Raw genomic sequence first — 21789 nt, forward strand, 5'->3', positions numbered from 1 at the left:
TCAAAGAAAAATTTTTACGCAATTCTGAAGCTGGGATTGTAAGCAAAAAAAAAACTCAAATACATTTACATGCAACAAATGTTTCTTTGTTTTTTTGCAATCAACACGTTTAAAATTAAGCAAACAGTACATGTACTTTTATCTTTTAAATGCTTATGACCAAAAAGAGGAGCTAAGCCAAAATATTAGGAAACATACTTGGAGGCTTCATGGAGAGGCTATCGGATGTGACAATAGTGAACTTATTTACTTACTTATTTAGTATTATAATTATTATTTTTAAAATAATTTTGACCGTTTATGATCATGGCTTAGAACCTCATCTTTCTCTTATGACCACGCTCAGCTGACAGTAGAACGGGCAGTCTGCTCATTTTATTAGGGTAGAACCAAACCAGTGGCAGGTCCTTTCATTTGTGCATCAGCGTTTTAGATCCCCTGCAATCTGCCCAATTATTAAATATTGAAAACATATATAGACATGTTATTTGGTGTCCCCTATTCTGAATTTTTGCAGATCAGGGACTTAAAGTCAAGTTTTGTTTTACCAACTTCATGTTCTGGGGTTGTTTTAGCACCAGTGGTTCTGGTTATCTACGAAGTGAACTAACAATGGAGGAAGAATTCTTCATATCCAAAGAAATATTGAGAGTGAAATGGCAGAAAGTTGTTCAGACAACAGACCACAGGCTATTAGGTCTCTGGAATGGTCAGATACCAACTCTGATGTGTAGCTAAATCAACCCATTCATATACATTCTCCCAGTTTAGCCAATTGGAGATGTGCTGCATAATCCACAACCATGACTGTCACATTACATTCACATATATATTCAGTTGTTATAATACAGTTTAATCCCTTAGCTGTAGTTCCAGTTCAAGCTTTAATAGTTTTACAATGGGGTGGGGCCATTGCTTGCTTTCTGTCCCCCCTCTGGTTGCTGTGGCGACACCCTCTGCAGCTCTTTCCCTCTGCAAGTATTGGTCAGAGATGCTCATGTTACATAACATGAAATGGCTGCACATACCTGTTAACGTGTTAATGATGGTGATCTGATTTCCCAAGAGGGGGTCTTACTTCAGAGATGAGTCCTTGACTTTTACATAAAAGAAGTTCAAAGTTTTGTTTTTCTCCGATGCGACAGCTGCCGAATTGTTGGAACATTGGCTGCGTAGCAAAAAGTGAAACATGATTAAAATCCCCAGTTATTGCCACAAATGCATTTAGCTGTCTGTAGTTTAGCAACAAAAGCACTGATTACCTCACATGCAGTGTCGGCAACAGCAGTAGGTGTCTTTTATGAAAGGAACACTGCTGAACTCTCTGGACAGATAATATTGCTGGAAACTGTGAGGTTGTGGACAAACTGAGACTTCAGGCAATTCTTGCAAGGAAGGCTCAAATTTATTTTTACGGCTGTAGACGGAGAGAAAAAGCTCTCCTGTGAGTGAGCTGAGCTCTGACTGGGGCAAGCTCAGCACACACATATAAAGAACTTTCTTACACACGAACGTTTGAAGAAAAGCAACCTCAGTACATCAAGGACATAACTTTTTCACTAGCCAGATGAACTTTTCACAAAATCTGTCTTCCATTCACGGCATGAGGGAGTCTAAAGCAACTTAAAGGGCATGTATCTATATTTCACCCTTGTCTAGAGTGAGGAGGCAACTGTTCTCTGTCACCCCCACTTTAACTCCCTGCATGACATTCCAGCATAGAGACTGGAAAAATATTTCTGTATTATAACTCCTATTAGGCTGAGAAAAGACACACTCAAATATTTCATCACACAAAACCAACTGTGAAGAGTTCATTATCTTGGCTGCAGTGATTAATCTTCGAAGCAACAAGTTCTGGATGATACCATCTGTTGTTCGCAAACACTGCCAACCCACCTCCTTTGAATTTTCCAGTCCTCTTTAAATCTCTGTCTGCTCGTATTCATATAGTCTGGCAGAGAGAAGCTGGAGTCTGAGAAATGATGCTGCAGCCATGTTTCAGTAAAACACATAATCCTGCATTGTTTATATTCTGACTGGGTTCTTACTAGGGCTTCGAGTTCTTCTAACTTGTTTCCTAAAGATCTCAAAATGCAGATGATGATTGATGGAGGACATGGCTTAAATGTTTTGTTCCTGACTCGTTTCTTTGCTGCGGCTCTGCATCCCTGGCACCTCCTTTTTTAACTCACCTGGTACTTGTGGTATTATTTTAATTTTAAAGATGTTAAGCAGCTCCTCCCGTTAGTAAGGATCAACTTGCTATGGTTGCTGTGGTTATGCATAATAATAAGTATTGAAAAAGCAAAAAATATCAGTAAAAATCCTTCCTGTTTCACAGCATTCAACACCAAAAAAACATCAGAAACTTTGATGAAAAAAACTGATAAACCAAGCCCAAACCCAGAGACACAGTTCTAGTTTTCTATTCATAACACTATCGATTTATTTATTTGATTAATCTTAGGTAGTACTAACAGTGGAAATGCACAGTCCTGGCTTCTACACATGATTTTTAGTTTAAAGCTACAGTGTGTAATTTTCAGCGACATCTAGTGGTCAGACTGCAGACTGCAGCAACATGAACGTCTCCCCCCCACCGCTTCTCCCCCCCAACAGTACGGCGAGCGTTACGGGACAAAATGTCTTCCACGACGTCGGAATCGGATAATTTTACAGATAGTATTTCATTAGTCTGTGTAGGGTATAGATTTCATGTAGACTTAAGATAATAAATATACCCGTTATTTTTTCAACATCGTTGTGACGTTTTGGTGAGCTGCTTTGCATGGTGATATAAACAGACAAAGTAATTGTAGTCATTATTTTAACAGCGAGATTGTGTTCGCTGGAAGAATATATATTCCCCGTTTACAGAGTCCAAGTCATGTTTGTGGCATGGGGGTTACAAGGCGAGGAAGAGGAAGAGGGCGAGGGCAGGGAGGCCGTGGTGGGCGTGCAGCTAGGGCCAGGCGAGGGAGGGGTGCCAGCGGGGTGAGAGCAGAGGAGGAAAGGCTTGAAGATCTCCAAAGGAGCCGGAGAGAAGTAACCGAGGTATATATCCAGAAAATTATTTTACAGAAAATTACTGAATCATTACCTGTGAAACGCCAGGGACGTTGCTGAATAAGTATACTGGAGAGTAACAGCATCATCACGCAGCATGTTATTGTTTTAGACAGGTCTGAGCATCCTGTACTCCAAAAACTGCAGTGATATTAGACAATTGTGTGTGTAGGATTAATTACCTGTCCAAGAGAAAACTGGCAACTTGAGCGTCACTTTGAAAACCTTTTTCCTCCATCAGTGACTCCATCGTGTAAATGCCGTGCCAATGTTGATTCGTGTTTTTTGTCGTTTCTTGTCACGCTTGCGTTTATTCTCGTCGTGTTTCCGCTTCTTAGATGACGGGGGTTCGGTGTCCGCCGCTTTTCGTTGTGATACAGAGTAGGCATGATCCTCCATTCGTCTGATGTTTGGCCACAGTGCCAAACAGTTTGCAAAGTCACTCACGCCTGCCGCCTTGTTCACCTTTCTTGTTACTGAGGCGCAGTATACCTGCTTCTTCTTCTTCTTTGGTTTCAGGCAGACTAAACGCTTCTCAGGCATAATACTGCCATCTACTGTTCAGTACCGTCTCAGTTAATCTCTCTCAACTTGCCGTAGTTATTTTCGAGCGTAATGGGAGATCTCGCAATCGCTAGTTTGTTGCCTCTGCGCTGCCGTAGCGCAAAGATGTCTGCCTCCATGGCTGCGAGACCCGCTCCTATGTAATTATAAATAACGAATTCTAAGGCAACGCAAATATTAAGGTTAAGAGGCTGAGCTCGTAGATGATGATAAATAACATAGTTATGTATAATATATTAAATTTCTGACTTTATATGCCTGTAATTATTACACACTGTAGCTTTAATTATTAACAAATGTGTAAGTGAAACCATTACTGTCCAAGCTTCCTAAATATAATCTTACAAAATTTATTTCTTTTTATCTTTATGCCAGAAATATCCTCAGATTTAATTTCTGAACTCTGGTCACCTTACCAAAAAGCAGAGTGCATCTGGTGGAGTTTCAAAGTTAAACACTACATGCGCAGACTGTGGATTTCCTTTTACTCTGAACATCAAAACAACATCTGTGGCTTTTGTACAGAGCCACCGTAGAATCTCATGTCATAGGACACCATGGACCACAAAATGTTTACTTTGGAGTTTAAAAAAAACAAACAGGGCACAACTCATCTGTTTCATAAAGATAAAACCAGAAAGGAAAATGAAAAGGTATGGGCTGAAAGGTAAGGTGACCTGATAAAGACCAGGCATGCGAGACACTGGTTGTACTGGCCAAATAACCTCTTTAATGTTCTATCTAAAGCCTACATGTATACTACTAACAACACAATGATGGAATCCCTGCATGATCTGAGTCCAACCGCTCAGAGGCGCTCAGATCTGGGACGCTCCCAGTGGAACGGGGGCTTGGCAGAATCTGTGCATTCACTGGGACCCTGGGGTAAAGCTCACAGCTCAAGTTAGCTTTGCCAATCTAAGCTACTAACCACAGGCAACTATTGCAAAGTGATATGCTAAGTAGAACTCACTGAAAATTGTAAAATCTTTTTGGTGCTACATGAATCAATGATAGCATGGGTTAGTTCACTCACTCATACAAAACAGGCTGTAAGGTGGAAGCAGCAATAGTTTTATTTTTTTTAGTCTTTTTATGACCTGTTTTAGCTTTTAGGGAACATTAAGGTTCATTAAAGGTCTATGATTAGAACACTAAATTTAACTACAATCATGTTTATTGCTTATTATAAAGGTAAAGGAGCAGTTGAAGTTGTGTAAATAGCAAACTATGTGAATGAAGCAGCTCACTTTCATAATAAAACTAAAGTTGCGTGAACTAAGTGATTTGGTGAACAAATCTTTTGAATTAAATAACCATGTGAACACTGTATAATGCTCCTACTAAAAAAAGGCACTGTATATACTGTATATATCCTATGCACCTTTTTCTTCCTTTGGCACATTCTTCTTCTTTGACTATTTGAGCTGATATAACGACTAATTTCTCCTCACTGTGAGATCAATAAAGTCAATCAATATGAATGATTTAATATACTGATTCTAGTGATTCAGTTCACTAAAATGAAAAAGAACTGCCGTTCTCATCACTAGTAAATGACTAGAAAGTAGATATAAAATAATGGAAATGTTTAACAGATTAAACAGTGAAGGTTGTGGGAGGATGGATTTAATTCAGTCGGACTTTAAGGTGAAAATTGATTCCATTCTGCAAAAAAATAAAAATAAAAAAAAAGTAAGAATGGGTCATTCGTTCCTCATCCAACAGAAGGAAAAACAAGATGAATGCCGCAAGAAATCCTGTTTACAGTTTGCCGCTCTGTCCCCATGTGGGGCAAACATGATGAAGCTGAGACCACAGTTAACTGACGGGCCAGGAGGAGAACTAAGACAGCACCTCTCTCGCAACAAACCATCTACATGGAGATGGATGGCAGGTTGCCATGGACAGGCTAACTAACACACATTATAATCTGAATTTGTTTGAATTATTTTACTAAGCGAAGCAGGTGAAAATGTTCATCCTCCAACTGGAGCCTAATGCCAAGTGTTGACATATCTGCACTGCCTTGTTTTGCTTTTTCACATAACATTTCAATATAGCACAGTGAACTTTGGTCATAACATGGATTAAGGCAGAAGTTTTTTATGGTGACCCTTTTTTAAAAAGTCAAACAGACAGGAGGACAAATGTATGTCATCCTTATCCCATTTGGATACATCAGTAAAAGCTGTTTTCTACAGTCATGTAGAGTAGTAGGCTACTACTCGACATGACTGTAGTAACCATTCAAAATTTCCCCACTTTCCTTGATGGGCTCTTCGCTGGTTCCCTACAATTCCTTTTTAAGCATCAAGCTTTTTACTAAAATATTCTTTCTGTCATGATTTGTGGACATTAAGATCTAAAGAGAAGCGTCATCTCCTGGCCAGAGCCTGTAAATAAGTAAAAGAGTATAAAAATATGCAATAGGGGAATCACTACAGTGGCTGGAAGGTGGAGGGGATTTCGGTGGGAGTTGGAGGGAAGTGGGCGTTTGACTGGGAGGGGCCATTTTGAATGGCTGCTACTATAATGAAGGAATGGATGTGGTGACTGTATTCCATTTTAACCCGGAGGGATGGAAAGCTGTTGCTCCCTATTTGGACTCAGAGGATGTGCGGAGATTACACAGAGACTTCCTGACACTTGGCTCAGCACGACGAGGAACACACAGCAGATGTTTCTGAATCAGCCGTCATCTTTCCCGTCCTCCCGGGGTACTTCAACACATGTTGGCTGAGACGCTGAGCCAAACTCAGAAGCCTTGATCCACTTGATTCAGCTCACCTCATTTATTATGACTTTATAACCAAATTAGGTCTGCTTTATTTGTTTTAATCTCCACTTTTGTTTTAACCGAATATATTTGGAACATTTCTGCCCCTTTGACTGTGGGAGTAAGCCACAGCCTGGTCGTCCTTATCAGCTGATCGCCTCTGCAGCGCAGTACCTACACTGTGGGATAGCAGAGCGAGCGTTTCAGGTTGTGGGTGTGTGTGACTGAGCTGAATGTGTGTGGGAGTTCATCAGCAGACTAACCATCATCTTTTGTTCACTTTTAATGTGGAAGAATGTATTCCCACATTTAGAACCAATGTAGGCTAACTATAATTTGCACATCTCCTAGCAACAAGACTTTGAACAAACTAAATATATCTAGTTGGAAAGGTGTCACTAAAGGCTCAGCGAATGCCAGCTATGAAATGTTTGTTCTGCACACGATCTGCACATCGCAGATATCTCCCTTCGCCATCAGCAGAGGTCCACAGATGTAATGTTTTATTTCACCAACCGGTTCCAGTGTTTATGTTTATTTCTACAGCATGATGTTAAAATAAAAAATGGTGGATTTTTAGAGGCGTATGAAAGCCGCAGGTCATTTAAGGACTGTGCTGCAGGAGAATTAATTAACAGAACATTTTTTACACCTTGCATCCAAAAGACGATAACAGGTGTGAAAAATGGCTGTCAGCTTTGAGATCAAAATATATCCGCATCAGCAGCCAGAGCAAGTCTAAAACAGGGCTGGCATGCAGCGTGGTTGGATCCCTATCAAGTGTTAACATGTTATTTCCATCTTGGACACATGCTTAGAAAAAATGAACAAATCTCTTCAACTCGAGAGAATTTCTGGAAGAAAGGTCGAGTTATAGGAGTAAGATTTGAAAAACTTTTAAATTTAGCAGCAGAAATCTGAAGAATTTCTTTATCATCTTATCAGATTGTTTTTCATTGAATGTTTTGCAAAACTTTTACTACACTTGGTCTGCAGGTATTTGTTGTTTTCAGAAAACTCAAGTTGATTTTAACACCATGAAAGCTGACTGCTTCTTTTTTTAATTCAGTTAATCTGTTTAATATCTATAGTGCAGGAGATCGTTGTCCTGTTTAGAGACCAGCAGTATGTTTACATTTAGTCAGATAGATAACATACATTTGTTTGCAGAATAATATGGAGTCAATTTTCTTCCATTATTGTTGGAAAGAAAATTGGTGAATCGAGCAATAAGAATTTTTTTTCAATTTAATTATGTTTCAGATTAGTTTTACAGATTTTATATTTTCAGATTTTAGTTTTTGAAGCTCTATTTTTTATATTTCTATTTTAAATATTTTATATTTTGATTTTTTTTAAACCATTTTTTAAACTTTCAGATTTTCTACTAGGAACTCTATTTTTCAAACTTTACTTTTTTGCATTTTTGTTTTACAGATTTCATATTTTTACATTTAGTTTTTATTGTTGTATTTATTTATATATTAAAATAAAAAAAATGTTGAACTTTATGGATTTTTTTACTTTTTTATTTTTAGGTATTTTATATTATAAAATGTTAATTTTATGGTTATATTTTAAATTGTAACTATGCAGAGTTTATATATTTTTTTCAATTTATTTTCAACATATTTTACATTTTAAAGCATTATTTCACAGATATGTTTTTGTTGTCCATGTTGTGTCAGAGCTCCATGCTTCTGTGTTTGATGCAAACGTCTCAGAAAGACCTTTTCCTTTCCTTTTCCTGCATCTTTCAGATCTCAGTGGCTCAAAAAACAATGTTTTAAAAATCTCCTGGTTTATTCAGATGTAGCCTTGCAAACGTCCTTTTATCATTCATACTCTGAAGTGGAGACTCTTCTAAACAAGTCGCGTTTCCTAGTTTTTCGTTTTTTTTATTGTCAAAAGCTTTTAACATCTAACTGAGTCCTCTTGCTTCAGGGAAACAGCTACTGTGTTTTCTGCAGATTCTCTGCATGTTCTCTGACCCTGCCATGAACTTGCAGGGACGTCCACCTGCAGACACCAGCAGCTGCTTCTGCTTTATTTTTGATGCTCTCACTATGATTTTTTTTTTTTATTTATCCTTTATTTAACCAGGTAATACCCATTGATATTAAAAATCTCTTTTGCAAGGGAGACCTGGCCAAGATAGGCATCAAAATTACATCACATCATTACATACGTACAAAGACACACACATAAAAGCGAAATATGCACTTACAATAAAATTTCAATTAAAACATTGACATGTGATGATGATGACGTTGATCAGCTGATAGAATGGGCACCTGGTTGCTGCTTCTCCTCACAAGGTTTTTATACACAGCTTTCACATCTTTGCTGCACTATTAGTTAAATACTGACTCGCTGGAATCTGTTGAGCAGTTTTTTGTAGGTTTAACGTTAGATTTTGATCGTTTCTATCTTTTAGTTCAGGTCATTTTAAAACTGTGGAACTGACACAAGCTTTGCCTGTTTTCACCATGACTGCATGAAAAAATTATCTATGTAAACAAACCTTATCACTTGAGAAGGTAGGTGATGCGGACGTCGTGGAAGACATTTTGTCCCGTAACGCTCGCCGTACTGTTGGGGGGGAGAAGCGGTGGGGGGGGGATGTTCATGTTGCTGCGGTCTGCAGTCTGACCGCTAGATGTCGCTGAAAATTACACACTGTAGCTTTAAGAGCAACTATGCAGATTAACAAACATGTAGAAAATATACACTATATTCTATTATTTCCCAAGTGAATCCGAGATTGTTCATTCTTCTTTCCCTTTTCTAAAAAGTGCTTTAAATCAGTCCTACCTGTCTTTATTCATGCTGGCTCAGATCCTGACGTTTGAAAAAGGAGGCAGGAAGCAGAATAAAGCTACATGCTGCTAGCCAAGCCTTCTTGCTAAACAAGGTCCTGGAAAAGATTATTATATGTTTTTTAAGACATGAATATTAACTGTCATGTTTTCTATAGCGCCAGTTTACATCACATGTCATCTCAAGGCACTTTACAGTTCACCAGATCATACAGTCAAACTGATTCAAAGTTTTCTATCTAAGGAAAACCAGTCGATTGCATCGACTCATTGACTCTTCAGCAATCCCTCACACTAAGCATGCTTGTAGCGACAGTGGAGAGGAAAAACTTCCTTTTAACAGGAAGAAACCTCCAGCAGAACCAGGCTCAGTGTGAGCGGCCATCTGCTGAGGCTGACTGGGGTTCATCATGTTTTCTGCTTTGGCTGTAACTCCATCCACTTCCATCTGCGACAGCGCAGGCATATCCTGCTCCGTCGCATTCAGTGCTGCTAGCACCTGCGATCATGTGGTCAAACATGTTGGAAAAAATCACACTTAAATGAAATAAATGTTATTTTACAAATTTTATAATCCAACATTTTTAGTTGATGTTGTGAGCGCATCTGAGCGAAATCCCCACTCCGGCCTTTGAATTGAAAATCACTCCGAGCTCCACCATATTTCTTCCTCTTAGCACACATGTTCTGGTCCACACCAGTCCTTCAGAACGTTACACCTGTGTGATTGGGAACATTGAGAGTTATAGAGCATTTCAGCTGCTGGAAGGAAGGATCTGTGATAATGTATCCTGGTGCATTTACAGTGCAGCAGTCTGTCAGTAAAGGAGCTTTCCAGTTCTGCAGCAGCTTCATGCACAGCTTCAAACCACTGCCCTAGAAGAATTAAAGCTTTAACTGCAGCATAATGGGTCTAAAGTATAGACTAATGGGATCTGCAGGCATCATTTTACACTTAATTATTTGTAAAAATGTGTCTTTTTTCCCCTTAATAAATCCCAGCTGCTTGGTGTTGGTCTGTCTCCTACAGTCCTAGGGAACTCCGTTCAAGTTTCCAGATAACAGTGTTTTGGATTAAAAGCTTGTTTTACTTATGTGAACTAAAAAGATTTTCTGGGTGTTTCCTCTGGTTGACTGAGAAGTAAAGGGTGCTGAACGTCGTCACGCTGCGGCTCCAGCCTCCTCAGGGAGCCTCTCAGTCACTGCCCATAACAACCCTCTCTGTCCTTCCTCATGCCCCCCCAGGCCCCCTCCCCAACCCCACCGCTGCATGCAACAAATCGGCTCACCAGCAGCACCAAACTCAGCTCCACTCTTTCATCAGGCTGTCACAGCGGCTCTGACTCACAGTGTTTATCACAGCCGCAGGCGTGACATTAGAAAGCATACACCAGCCGGGTCTGTGCATCTGTGGACGAGCATTGGTGCCACTGAGAAAGTAAAACGAGCCGTTTTGTCGGGTGATCAGGGCCGCTGTGGCCGTATGTTTGGGTTTATTGTGAACCTGCTGGGGACACGCTTCGCTTACTGCACTGGGTTTGTCAGATCGGGTCTCCAAACGGCGCCGCGTCACGAGTCGCCGGGACAAATGAGTGAAATTAAAGCAGATGTCCCTCAATCCTTCCTGCACTGGAAATATGTATATAAAATAAATATATATAAAAATTTCCTAAATTAGGTGTATTTACCCTAAATTTAAGTAGGTAAAGGAGATATTGCCAATGGAATGAGTAATTTTACTCATAGAATAAGATAATTAGATAATATGCACCTAAAATAAGACAGTGCTTTTCTTATTTTAAGTGTCAATTATCTTGTTTCATTGGCAAAATGTCTCTTTTATCTCCTCAATCCAAGAACAGACGCACTTATTTTAAGAAAAAATGACTTATCTAGATTTTGATTATTTCCAGTGTGATTGGCTGTTAGAGCATGGAGGGTGGATCTACTTGATAAAAGTCAAATGTGGTTTTTTTTGTGTTTGACACCATTTCTCCAACGATCTGGTTTATCTTTTCAAGACAGAAATTATTCATGGATGAGATTAAAAGACGGGAAATCATTTCAATATTCAGAGATAAGCTTTTTCTCTCTCTCTGCTGTGACTGAAGTAAAACTGATCCGTCTCTGAGGAGCTGCATGATTGGCTCATCCTGTTCAGATGAATAAATCCCTCACTGTGAGACCTTTACTCTGGCATGGTCAGTTCTGAACGTTTCCTCTCCTGTTTTTCAGATGTGTTGGTGAACGGGAAGCCATGTGACTGCGACGTGGTAGTAGACTGTAAGGTGGGCGACGCCGTGACGCTGGAGGTGAAACTGACCAACCTGAGCAAGAGCCCGGTGGGCCCGCTGTCTCTGAGCGTGATGCCGTATCAGGACTACCAGAACGGGGTCCAGAATTATGACCTGGATGAAGCCGTCACCTTCATCGGCTCCAACACCTTCTTCATTGACACGGTCAGAATCTTCTGTTGATGTTAGCGAGACGGAGGCAAATTGTTATACCACAGTACCAGAAAGGTTTCCATGTTTTTTAGATAAGCACATTAACATACAGCACAATGTCTTATTATATTTAGTTCCTGACATTTTAAATCTTAATATCTTTTATCTTTGTCTGGCTTCACCGCTGGGCTTCCTCATTCAGCTGTGTTTGAGGTTTTTGTAAAAATTAGAAAGAGGGTAGTCAATATCTAATAAAATAAAAGTTTACTAAAGGAGTATGACAATCAGCATGTTATTTTATTTCCCCTAAAGTTTATAAGTAAAATTGCTGGTTTGGGCGCACAAACGTGACCAAAATGTTGATCCTGATTTTTTTTTTTAAACAAAACGAAAAAACAAACAATTTAATCCAAAAATAAAAAGTATGGTAAAAGGAAATACAGTCATTACATAGGTTTATCCCTAAAAACCGCGTATAAAAAGTCAAGCAATGCTCACAATGGGCCCAAAAGAACAGATCTACTCACCAGGTGGCGTTTGAAGTTCCTGTCTGAAAAGTTTTAGCAGGTTTGCATTCTTGAATATCATGTGCTGATGATCTAAACATGCAAATTTAAGGGAGGAAGATGCAAATGGTATCCTTAACACTCTCTGAATTATTTATCTAACAAGACAAGGGCAGCTTTTCCAGGTTTAATCAGGGTTCCCACTGGTCCTTGAAATGCTTGGAAGTTTGTGAATTAAACAAAGTTTGAGGTAAAGAGTAAATGGTCTGTTCTTATATAGCTCGTTTCCTGTAGTGAGCGTAGTAGGCATGGGCATCACAGCTGTCATGGGAAAAAAATATTCAACCATTCACTTCAGATAAATAAACAGAGATCGATGGATGGATTTCACTCAGTCTGCATTTTGTTACATCTTTCCAAAGATGGAATGAAAATCACTCCACTATGGAGTGAATTTCATTCCAATATTGTTGCAGCACCAAAGATGTTTTGTTAACAGAAATTTGACCAAACCTGTAGTCTAGAAATGAAACTTTGGAAAACCTCTTAATCCAAAAACGTTTTGGGAAAAAGTTTTTCCCGAACTGGTGTGCACATCTTATCCATTGTTTATACTCTATGATCTATTAACATCACAGACATACCCAAAGTCTGCTGTCCTGCAGGCTTTAGAGGTTTCTCTGCTTCAGCACCGCTGATTTTCATTGATAACTGATTAACAGCTTGTGCTGAATGGCAATAATCAGAATCAGGTTTGTTTAAAAGCAGGGAAACCTATTAAACCTACTGAACAGGAAAGTGACCTTTGAGGACTGACATGGACATGCCTGCAGCTGCAACAAATATGTTGTTTTTTACTGCTCAAGAAATTAGGTGTTCTGTTTCAATTTGCACAATATGGTCCAGAATGGCTGAGAATTACACCCTCATCACCTCTAATAGGTGTTGGGTTTAGCACATATATATTTTTCATATTATGTTTACAAACTGGTTATGGAGACCATGTGCTGATAATACAGACACACCTCTGATCAACTAGCCTAGATTCCCTCAAACCAGTTGCAGATAGTCTGGTTAGACAGCTGGTTTGCCATTAATCCTGGACATGACAGATATATTTAAATATCCCAACACCACTCACACTGCTAATATTTTAATAACTGTTAAACAGAGAATGTGTTTTTATTCAGGGGACCCATCAGTTTGAGAGAATAAAGGCAAAGTTGTTTGTTTGAAAGAGCAGAACAGACATTTTTCAGCGATGAAAAGCTACAGATCTCCAGAAGAAAGCTCTTCTCTTAGAGTAGGCAACCAAAACAAGGCTGTCAGCACAAAACAAAAAGTGGAATTTAATATATATATGTGTGTGTGTGTATACAGGATGAATTTATTTTGGGGGGTTTTGTCGCTAACCTGTTGCCTCTTATGTCTGCTGCAGGTCAAACCCAAAGAGAGTTCTGTGTGTGAGGGTGCCATGCTGCTTCTTTACACCGGAGATTTCTACCTTAACATGAAGGTCCAGGATGACAGCGCCCGAAGAGAGCTTCCCCTGGCCTGGTTCACTCTGCCGGGAGTTCACATCAGGGCCCAGGACACTCCACTGCAGGCGGGGGCCTAGGGCCTTTGGGGGCTTCTGGGGGCCTCTGTGTCTTCAGCGTCATGCAGCAGAAAGATAAAGATAAACGTATTACCAAATGTCAGAGCTACATGGAAAAGGGACTTTTCTGGTTGGTTTAAGCTTAAGCTCAGAATGTTGAACCAGATCAACACAAACTGATCTCTGAAGGCAGAAAACTTTTTTAAAGGTTAAAACTTGACGTAAAAACATTAATATTAAATAAAACTAACTTTGTCTATTGGTTACAAGAAAAGCTAGCTTAACTTTAAGCTTTGATTTGCATGTTTTTTAAGGTCTGAGAGTCCATTTTCTCCTGAGGAACCTGCAGTATAGAATAGCATGGATAGATAGTATACATTGTTAGATCCCTCTGTGACACGGCTCTATGTTCACTAACTTTATTCTGTTTCTGTTGTTTTCTTGCTGTGTTATTATATTTTTCTTTAATGCTGCAGAGCACTTCAGCAGAAACATATTGACTAACTGGGCTTATTGTGCTGACTTTGTCCCTCACCTCTATGCCAGAAACCCTGAAATATAAATCCATTTGATTACATTGATTATGATAAAATGCTGTAAATAAAGGCTAAAAAAAGCTGAATGTTGGTCAGTTTGTTGTCATTTCATCCATCATGCACCCAGACTCTGTACAGTGATCGCATTTAACATCAGACATTCTGGGAACTGTGATTAGTGGGGAAAAAACATTTCCAAGGGAATTTAAGCAATTAGTTTTGAAAGATACTGAAGTTATTTATTGATTTTTCAACCTGTCAACTGGACACATCAAAACCAAGGCCACCCGGAGAAGCAAACATCCAATCAGCTGCTCTTCTTTAACCTGTGGGAGGATCAAGCTTGCCATATAAATTGTGTTAAATGCAGAGAGTAGCCTTATTGTGTCAGTATGAGGCGACCTGTTTGGAGGCACCACATACGGCTTTAGTGGAGCTCTTTGTAGCGTAGCTATCCATCTGGGTTAGCATTTCTCATCAATATCAAGGTGTTCAGGTTCAAACTGAAAAGTTATAACATAATTTGTTGTATTTGTTTGGCTGTAACATATCAGTTGGGCTGCTATAAACACCTTGTACAGATGATTGAGCTGGCCTTGTTTTACAGTGCTTAGTCCTGTTTCTTTCCTAGTTATGGGCTCAGCTTTTGCTGTGACTTCAGTTCTGGTTATGGTTTGTGCAGCAACGGTGGGACATGAGGGCGAAAACAAGCGGGGATCCAGGTGGAAAAAGGGTCCCAGCGTTCTTGCACACCTCGCTCTTCTAGCTGGTCCATCTTCATGAGTCGTTTTCCACAATGGTGGTCATACAAATAAAACAAGGTGGTAAGGTACCTAACAGGAGATATGTATAGTGTAGAGCGGATGTAGAATTGACCAATCAGAGGCCTCCTGTCTGCGGTCAGCTACAATTTTGGAGAGGTGCAGCAGAGTCTCTGCAGAAGGGGTGGGGCTACATTTGCATTCACGGCGACACACAAGCTGACAACCTGGTTTCTGGGCATAAACCAGCATTAACTCTTCATGCTCTTTTTTTATTAAATTGACTTGAAAACTGGCTGAGAGCTCATCTGCTTAACTATTTATTTCCCAGGCAGAACCATCTATGGAGCTAGTTTACTGTTAGCATTTCCAACATAGAAAATATTTATAGATCAGGGCTTCTGTGTTCATTTTGTCAGATTGTCGCTCACACTGAGTCTAGTTCTATCTGAGGTTTCTTCCTGCTTGCTGCAAAGTCAATGCCTGGATGCAATCAGCTGGAATAACAGCAGCTGATAACTGTTTCATTTGAGCTCATTCGGTGTAGGATAACAAGCTAGCCATTTATGCAGTGGGGACTGACTAATTCCTGAACTACACTGGCTGGTTTCTCACCCAAAGCCAAACTAAACTCCATCCATCCATCCATCCATCCTCTGACATGCTAGGGGTGCTGGTGCCTGTCTTCAGGTGTCTACGGGTGACGCGGGGTGCATCCTGGACAGGTCACCAGTCCATCACAGTATGGATTATGTTTCCTCTCCAGCAGAAAACCTGAAACCTCAGCATCCGTGTTGAAGCCCCGCCCCCTCATAAATTCTCTCATCCTGGTATAAGCTGCTGACATAGACTCTCATTTTCAACTTGTTTTTCCTTTTTTTTATCTCACTGGACAGACTATGGATGGTGGTTCATTGCAACACAGAGTGGGAGGTCTTACCTGTTTAGTTTTTTTTGCCACTGACAACACGTTTTGAGACATAGGTTACACAGCATGGCGTCTCCTAGTGGGTGCTCCGCCTCCTATGTATATATGAACTACTAATTCTAAGCTATTATAACATTTTCATTTTTGATTGTATCTTAATAGATTTTATTGGAGGAATATTTGTTTTTGTTTTTTTTCTAATAAAAGCCAAATGTGTCACACTGTCCCTTCTAAAGTGGAATTGGGGAACAAACTATGTTGAATCAAATATTTCTCAATAAATGTTCAATTAAATTAAGTTTATTTCTATAACTCCAATTCACAACACATGTCATCTCAAGGTACTTTACAGTTCACCAGATCATCCAGTCAAATTGATTCAAAGTTTTCTATCTAAGGGAAAAAAACTGTTGATTGCATTGAGTCACTGACTTAAAATGCAATCCCTCACACTAAGCATGCTTGTAGCGACAGTGGAGAGAAAAAACTCCCTTTTAACAGGAAGAAACCTCCAGCAGAACCAGGCTCAGTGTGAGCGGCCATCTGCTGAGGCCGACTGGGGTTCAAGGAGACAGAAGCAGAGACACAAAAAGCAGCTGTAAAAGGCGGCCCCGTCCAGGAAACACACAGCCAGGCAGACGAGCTCCTAGCCAGCTCCCATGTCAGAGGATGAAGAGAGCACATCCAGCCAGTTACAGTTAGAGAAACAGGACTACACTGGAAAACAGGCCAATCTCTAACATCTATAAACAAAGGTGTTGATGGCAGCAGCACAGCTGATATTTCTCTCCAGGATGGAGTCACAGCCAAACAGGAACAGACCAGATGAAGCTACTATGAGAAAAAGCAGAGAGAGCAGAACGTTAGAGATTGAACTAACAGATTCTGCAGAGTGGGAGAATAGAGAGAGAATGAAGCAGAATGATGAAATGGGGGTCCCTATGTCCTCCAGTAGTCTAAGCCTATAGCAGCATAACTATAGAGATAGCTCAGGATAACCTGAGCCACTCTAACTATAAGCTTTAACACACTCTTGTCCAGCCTTTAAAGGAATAGTACACCCAAAACATGATTAGCCTTCATTTTCTACTCACCCCCATGCTGAAAAACACCCTGGAGTACTTTTTTGATATCTCAAATGCATCTGGAGATCTGGGAGGCTTCTTGCTGTCTGCTGACATTCAAATAATGGAGGTCTATGGCGCCCGAGGCAGAAAGGTCCATAAAAGTCCACAAAAAACGTGTCAATATTCCTCCATACTGCTCGTCCAATGTATTCCAAGTGTCCTGAGTGGGTAGCATCCAGAATTTACTCGAAATGAAGTCATTTAGAATGTTTTTAGAGCATAAACATAGTGTATAGGATTTCCTGAAAGCGCGCACATGCGCGTTCACGACGCTACGGAAGCCGGCACACCAAACCAGCGCATTCAGCTCGGCAAAGAACTCGTGCTCTTCCTCAACACTGAAGTCCTCAGACATTTTTCTTTCGTTGTTTCTTTCTTTGCACAGGTAAACGGCACATTTCTTCTTCTACGCTTGCATTATTGGCAGAGCAGACGCTGAATGCGCACTTTCATCTGGTTTGGTCTGCCGGCTTCCGTAGCGTCGTGAACGCGCTTTCAGGAAATCCTATACACTACTGTTTATGCTCTAAAAACATTCTAAATGACTTCGTTTCGAGTAAATTCTGGATGCTACCCACTCAGGACACTTGGAATACATTGGACGAGCAGTATGAGGAATATTGACCCGTTTTTTGTGGACTTTTATGGACCTTTCTGCCTCGGACACCATAGACCTCCATTATTTGAATGTCAGCAGACAGCAAGAAGCCTCCCAGATCTCCAGATGCATTTGAGATATCAAAAAAGTACTCCAGGGTGTTGTTCAGCATGGGGGTGAGTAGAAAATGAAGGCTAATCATGTTTTGGGTGTACTATTCCTTTAACATGTCATATTCCCTTTGGCAGTGAGGCAGCAGCAGCTGGATGATCGGCTTGTATTGCTAGTACAGTAGTAGCCATTCAAAATTTCCCCACTTTCCTTGATGGGTCCTTGGCTGGTCCCCTAATATTCCTATTCCTTTTTTAAACATCAATCTTTGTACTAAAATATTATTTCCGTTATGATTTGTGAACATTACGATCTAAAGAGAAGTACCCTCTCTTGGTCAGACCCTGTAATTCAGTGAAAGGGGGGAGTCAGCGTAAAAAAATATGCACACCCATGAGAAGGAGGGGGTCACATCAGTGGCTGGAAGTTGGCTGGCGTTTGACTGGGAAGGGCCATTTTGAATGGCTGTAGCTGTTAACCTGATCACTGAACACATCACAGGGGACAGATTCACAGGGTTGGATGTCTTTCATGGCTCCAAGATGCCAACTTCAGAGGCCAAAGAAGCGCAGCTAGACGCCTCCACTTCCTGCTCCTTCTTATCATAGATTTTGCTTAAAGATTTTGTTTAATCAGGACCAAATAAGTAATGGCAAATATTCTGAGAACCGCTTCAACCAATTCCTTTAAAGCCATTTGTATCTGTTTCACCAGCATCCCTCCATAAACTGACCCTTTCTAATCAGAGGACACTGATGAGCTCTCAGACATCTCTCCTTTAACTTCAAATGAGATTTTCTTATCAGAAATCATTGCTGCATTATTAGCCACCAAGTTTCATTACCTTGCAGCAGAGCAGTTATATTGATCATAATCAAACATCCATCAGTGTGGTGATAGACATTCTCACTGTGAGAAATTTAACCTGTTACCACGGCGAAAAAAATCAAAGGGCAGAGAGCAGTTAAGTCTCTCATTCAAAAATCCCTTGGAGCCAAGAAGAAGAAGACTGCAGAGTCCATCAAACAGCAGAATATAATGCAAATGAACTTCCATGAATGCAAAGTGAAATCAAACCCTTTGCTGTAAGTTACGTCCATTCGTTCGTACCTGTAACCTTGATATGTAAATGAAGTGAGGATAGAAGCAGATGGATGTGTGTGATGAAGAAAGAGCAGCTCTCCAGCATAGTAACACCCCCCACCGATCGGCATACATGCCAACTCAGAGTGAATTTCTGCTGCAGCAGAAAAGAAAAAAGGAAGAGAACCAAACAGTAACTCTCATGTGGGGATGGGAATAATGGCTCAAGAAAAACTGTCTCCCAGTTAAAGTTCCAATACAATGAAATTAGAAATTTGTTATTTTCTGAAACTCATATATTTCAGATATTTTTTTTCATTTATTATTATTTTTTTTTTCATTTTGTGCTGCAAAATGAAAACCTCCCAAAATGTTCTTCATGTTATGTAACAATCTACCAAGGTGCATGAGTGCATTCATACATTTATTCATTCATTTCAAAGACACACATGTGATGTTTTAGCAGTTAGCATTAGCTCCAGATGATTGTTTTTTTTTTTTTTTATTGCAGCTAAATCTACAACCCAGATCCTTTTTTTTTTTTTTTACACAAAGATTTAAATCAGGGAACCTGATGCATTTTATACTATAGCGATTATCAGTGTTAGCTTTTCATTGCTACATATTGAGGGTAACGTCATTACAAATTAACTAGTTTTTCATTAAAAAAAGATTGTTATTACTTTTCACATATTTCTAATGCAGACAAATCACCTGAGATGTAAAGCGGCTCGTTACAACTGCATTAAGCAAAGCAAATATAATGTAATAATACATTTTTTATTTTATTTCAAAGGCGAGTTTTTGAACACTCAAGGTCACTGTACAGATAAAAACACAATGGGAGAAACAAAGTCAAAGCACAGAATAAAGCCTTTTAAAAAATACAAAAAATGCAAAGGCTGGGACAGGGAATTTAAGACAAAAGGCAATTTTAAACAGATGAGCTTCTATCTAAAATGGAGAAGTCAGTCCGTGTTTCTAAATAAGGGCACTGAATGCTCTGCTCCCCCGTGATGGTGAGACGGGCAGAAGGGACAGACAGACAGGCAGAAGCCGATGAGGATCTGAGAGCACTGGAGGAGATCTAGGAGGCCTGAATCCGGTGCTGCACAGGGAGCCAGTGGAGCTGTCGGAGAACCAGGGTGATGTGGTGGATAGAGGGATCTATATGTGTGTGTATACCTGTCTAGCCCTCAGAGTGAGGACAACTTTTCTGATTTCACCATCAAATTGAGGACCAGTTCTTGCAAATTGAGGACTTTTTGACGGTCCTCACATGCTATTTTGCTATGTTCTGTAAAAGTTTTAAAAAAACAATCCACTGGACTTGGTTTCCAAGGTTTGAAGACGTTTCGCTTCCCCTCCATTCAGTGGCGGCCGGCCCATAGGGGGCGCTGGGGCACCGCCCTCCTTGATAAGAAGAGAGAAACGTAAAATATATTTTTAGAAATTAACTCATAAATGTCAGTTTTACTCTTTAGAGTGTGTACCTATAAGCAAAACAAATTATATAAACTACATTTCCCTACCTACTGTCATTCGTTTGTGGATTTCCACAGACAGACTCCTACCGTCTCTGTCTTGGGGCTGTGATTAGACTGCACCACATTTACAGAGAATCTGCCAATCATGTACTATTGCTAGGTCAATTTAATAATTTAATGGCCAATCAGCGTCTCAGAACTTTATGGTCTTGGGGCTCTGAAAATACTGCCCTTTAACAGGCTTCTGCACCCAAGCGCAGGTGCAGACAATTAGAGGGACGTTGCGAATGTAACGAGCGAGATGCAGCTTCCACCAAATTCGGTGAGATCCTTATTTATCTACCCGTTTGCCAGAAGAACATCCCTGTTGTAGGATATGAAAATTTCCTGTCATGGTTATTGTGACTGTGACGAATCCACCTCCTCACTTAAAATAACCTCTAACTTTGCGCGCCACACACACATTCCTGTTATACAGTGCTTGTGAGGACCAATACACTCGCGCTGAGACCAGTAGCTCCATGAACTTAAAACACACAAGCTGTTCCTGGTTACCTGCTGGCGTATTGAGGGTGCACACTTAATATTTCAGTGGGGTTAGCCGTGTGTGTGTGGGTGTGTGTGGGTGTGTACGTGTTTATGCTATGGGGACTTGTCATCTTCAGTCTGGCTGCGTCTTTGCTGGGTTCAAACCCAGTTTGGTGTAATTGAATAAGTCAATGAATCTGTGTAAAGGAATTAAGTTGTAAAAATTATTTGTTTTTGTACATCAATTGTTTGTGGAGGTAATATATGGACAAAACTGATTAATGAGAAAAAATCAGAAATAAGAGAGCCTGAGGTGAGGAGCTTAAACTATTTAATGAGGGCTGTGGGAAGAAAAGCGGCCATTTTTGTTTTCTGTTTCTTTGTTACATTGCTGGTAACTGGAGGGAGGCTGAGGCCCAGAGTATCTTGCACATGTTTAGTTTCTTTTGCACCCTGTTTTGAGTTTTTGAGCACAATAAATCACCAACACCGGTAACCCGACTGAGCCTGGATTCTTGGAGGCCAAAGAACCCCGTCACAGTGACCCAAATCATCACTGTTACTGTTATTATACAGTAAATTAAATCATTACTGTTAAATTGTATTTCATTTCCAATTGTTTATTTGAATTCTTATTCCGGATTAGTTGGAGACATACACTAGGCTATATCAGCCCCACCAAAAATATTTTTCAGCAGCCGCCACTGCCTCCATTGACATGACATTTGAATAGGAATTGGAAACCAAGTCCAGTGGACTTTTACGGAACGACTATGACCCGGATGACTGAGAATGTTAATCAGCATATTTTGCTAATGGTTAGGTTTAGGGTTACTTTTAGGGTAAGGG

At 40.1% G+C, this 21789-nt stretch overlaps 1 protein-coding gene across 2 annotated transcripts in view; it reads left to right on the forward strand.

Annotated features, from left to right (window-relative positions):
- trappc9 (trafficking protein particle complex 9) overlaps positions 1–14403 on the forward strand; it is a 356386-nt gene extending 341983 nt beyond the window's left edge. For both annotated transcript variants that reach the window (XM_038302353.1, XM_038302354.1), the window contains 2 exons: positions 11467–11690; positions 13623–14403. In XM_038302353.1, coding sequence (XP_038158281.1) covers positions 11467–11690; positions 13623–13802 — 404 coding nt within the window. In that variant the 3' untranslated portion in view covers positions 13803–14403. The remainder of the gene's footprint in view (positions 1–11466; positions 11691–13622) is intronic.
- The last annotated feature ends 7386 nt before the right edge of the window (positions 14404–21789 follow it).

This window comes from Cyprinodon tularosa, unplaced genomic scaffold, assembly GCF_016077235.1.
Source record: "Cyprinodon tularosa strain WSP-4 unplaced genomic scaffold, ASM1607723v1 ctg489, whole genome shotgun sequence".
NCBI classification, from domain to species: Eukaryota; Metazoa; Chordata; class Actinopteri; order Cyprinodontiformes; family Cyprinodontidae; genus Cyprinodon; species Cyprinodon tularosa.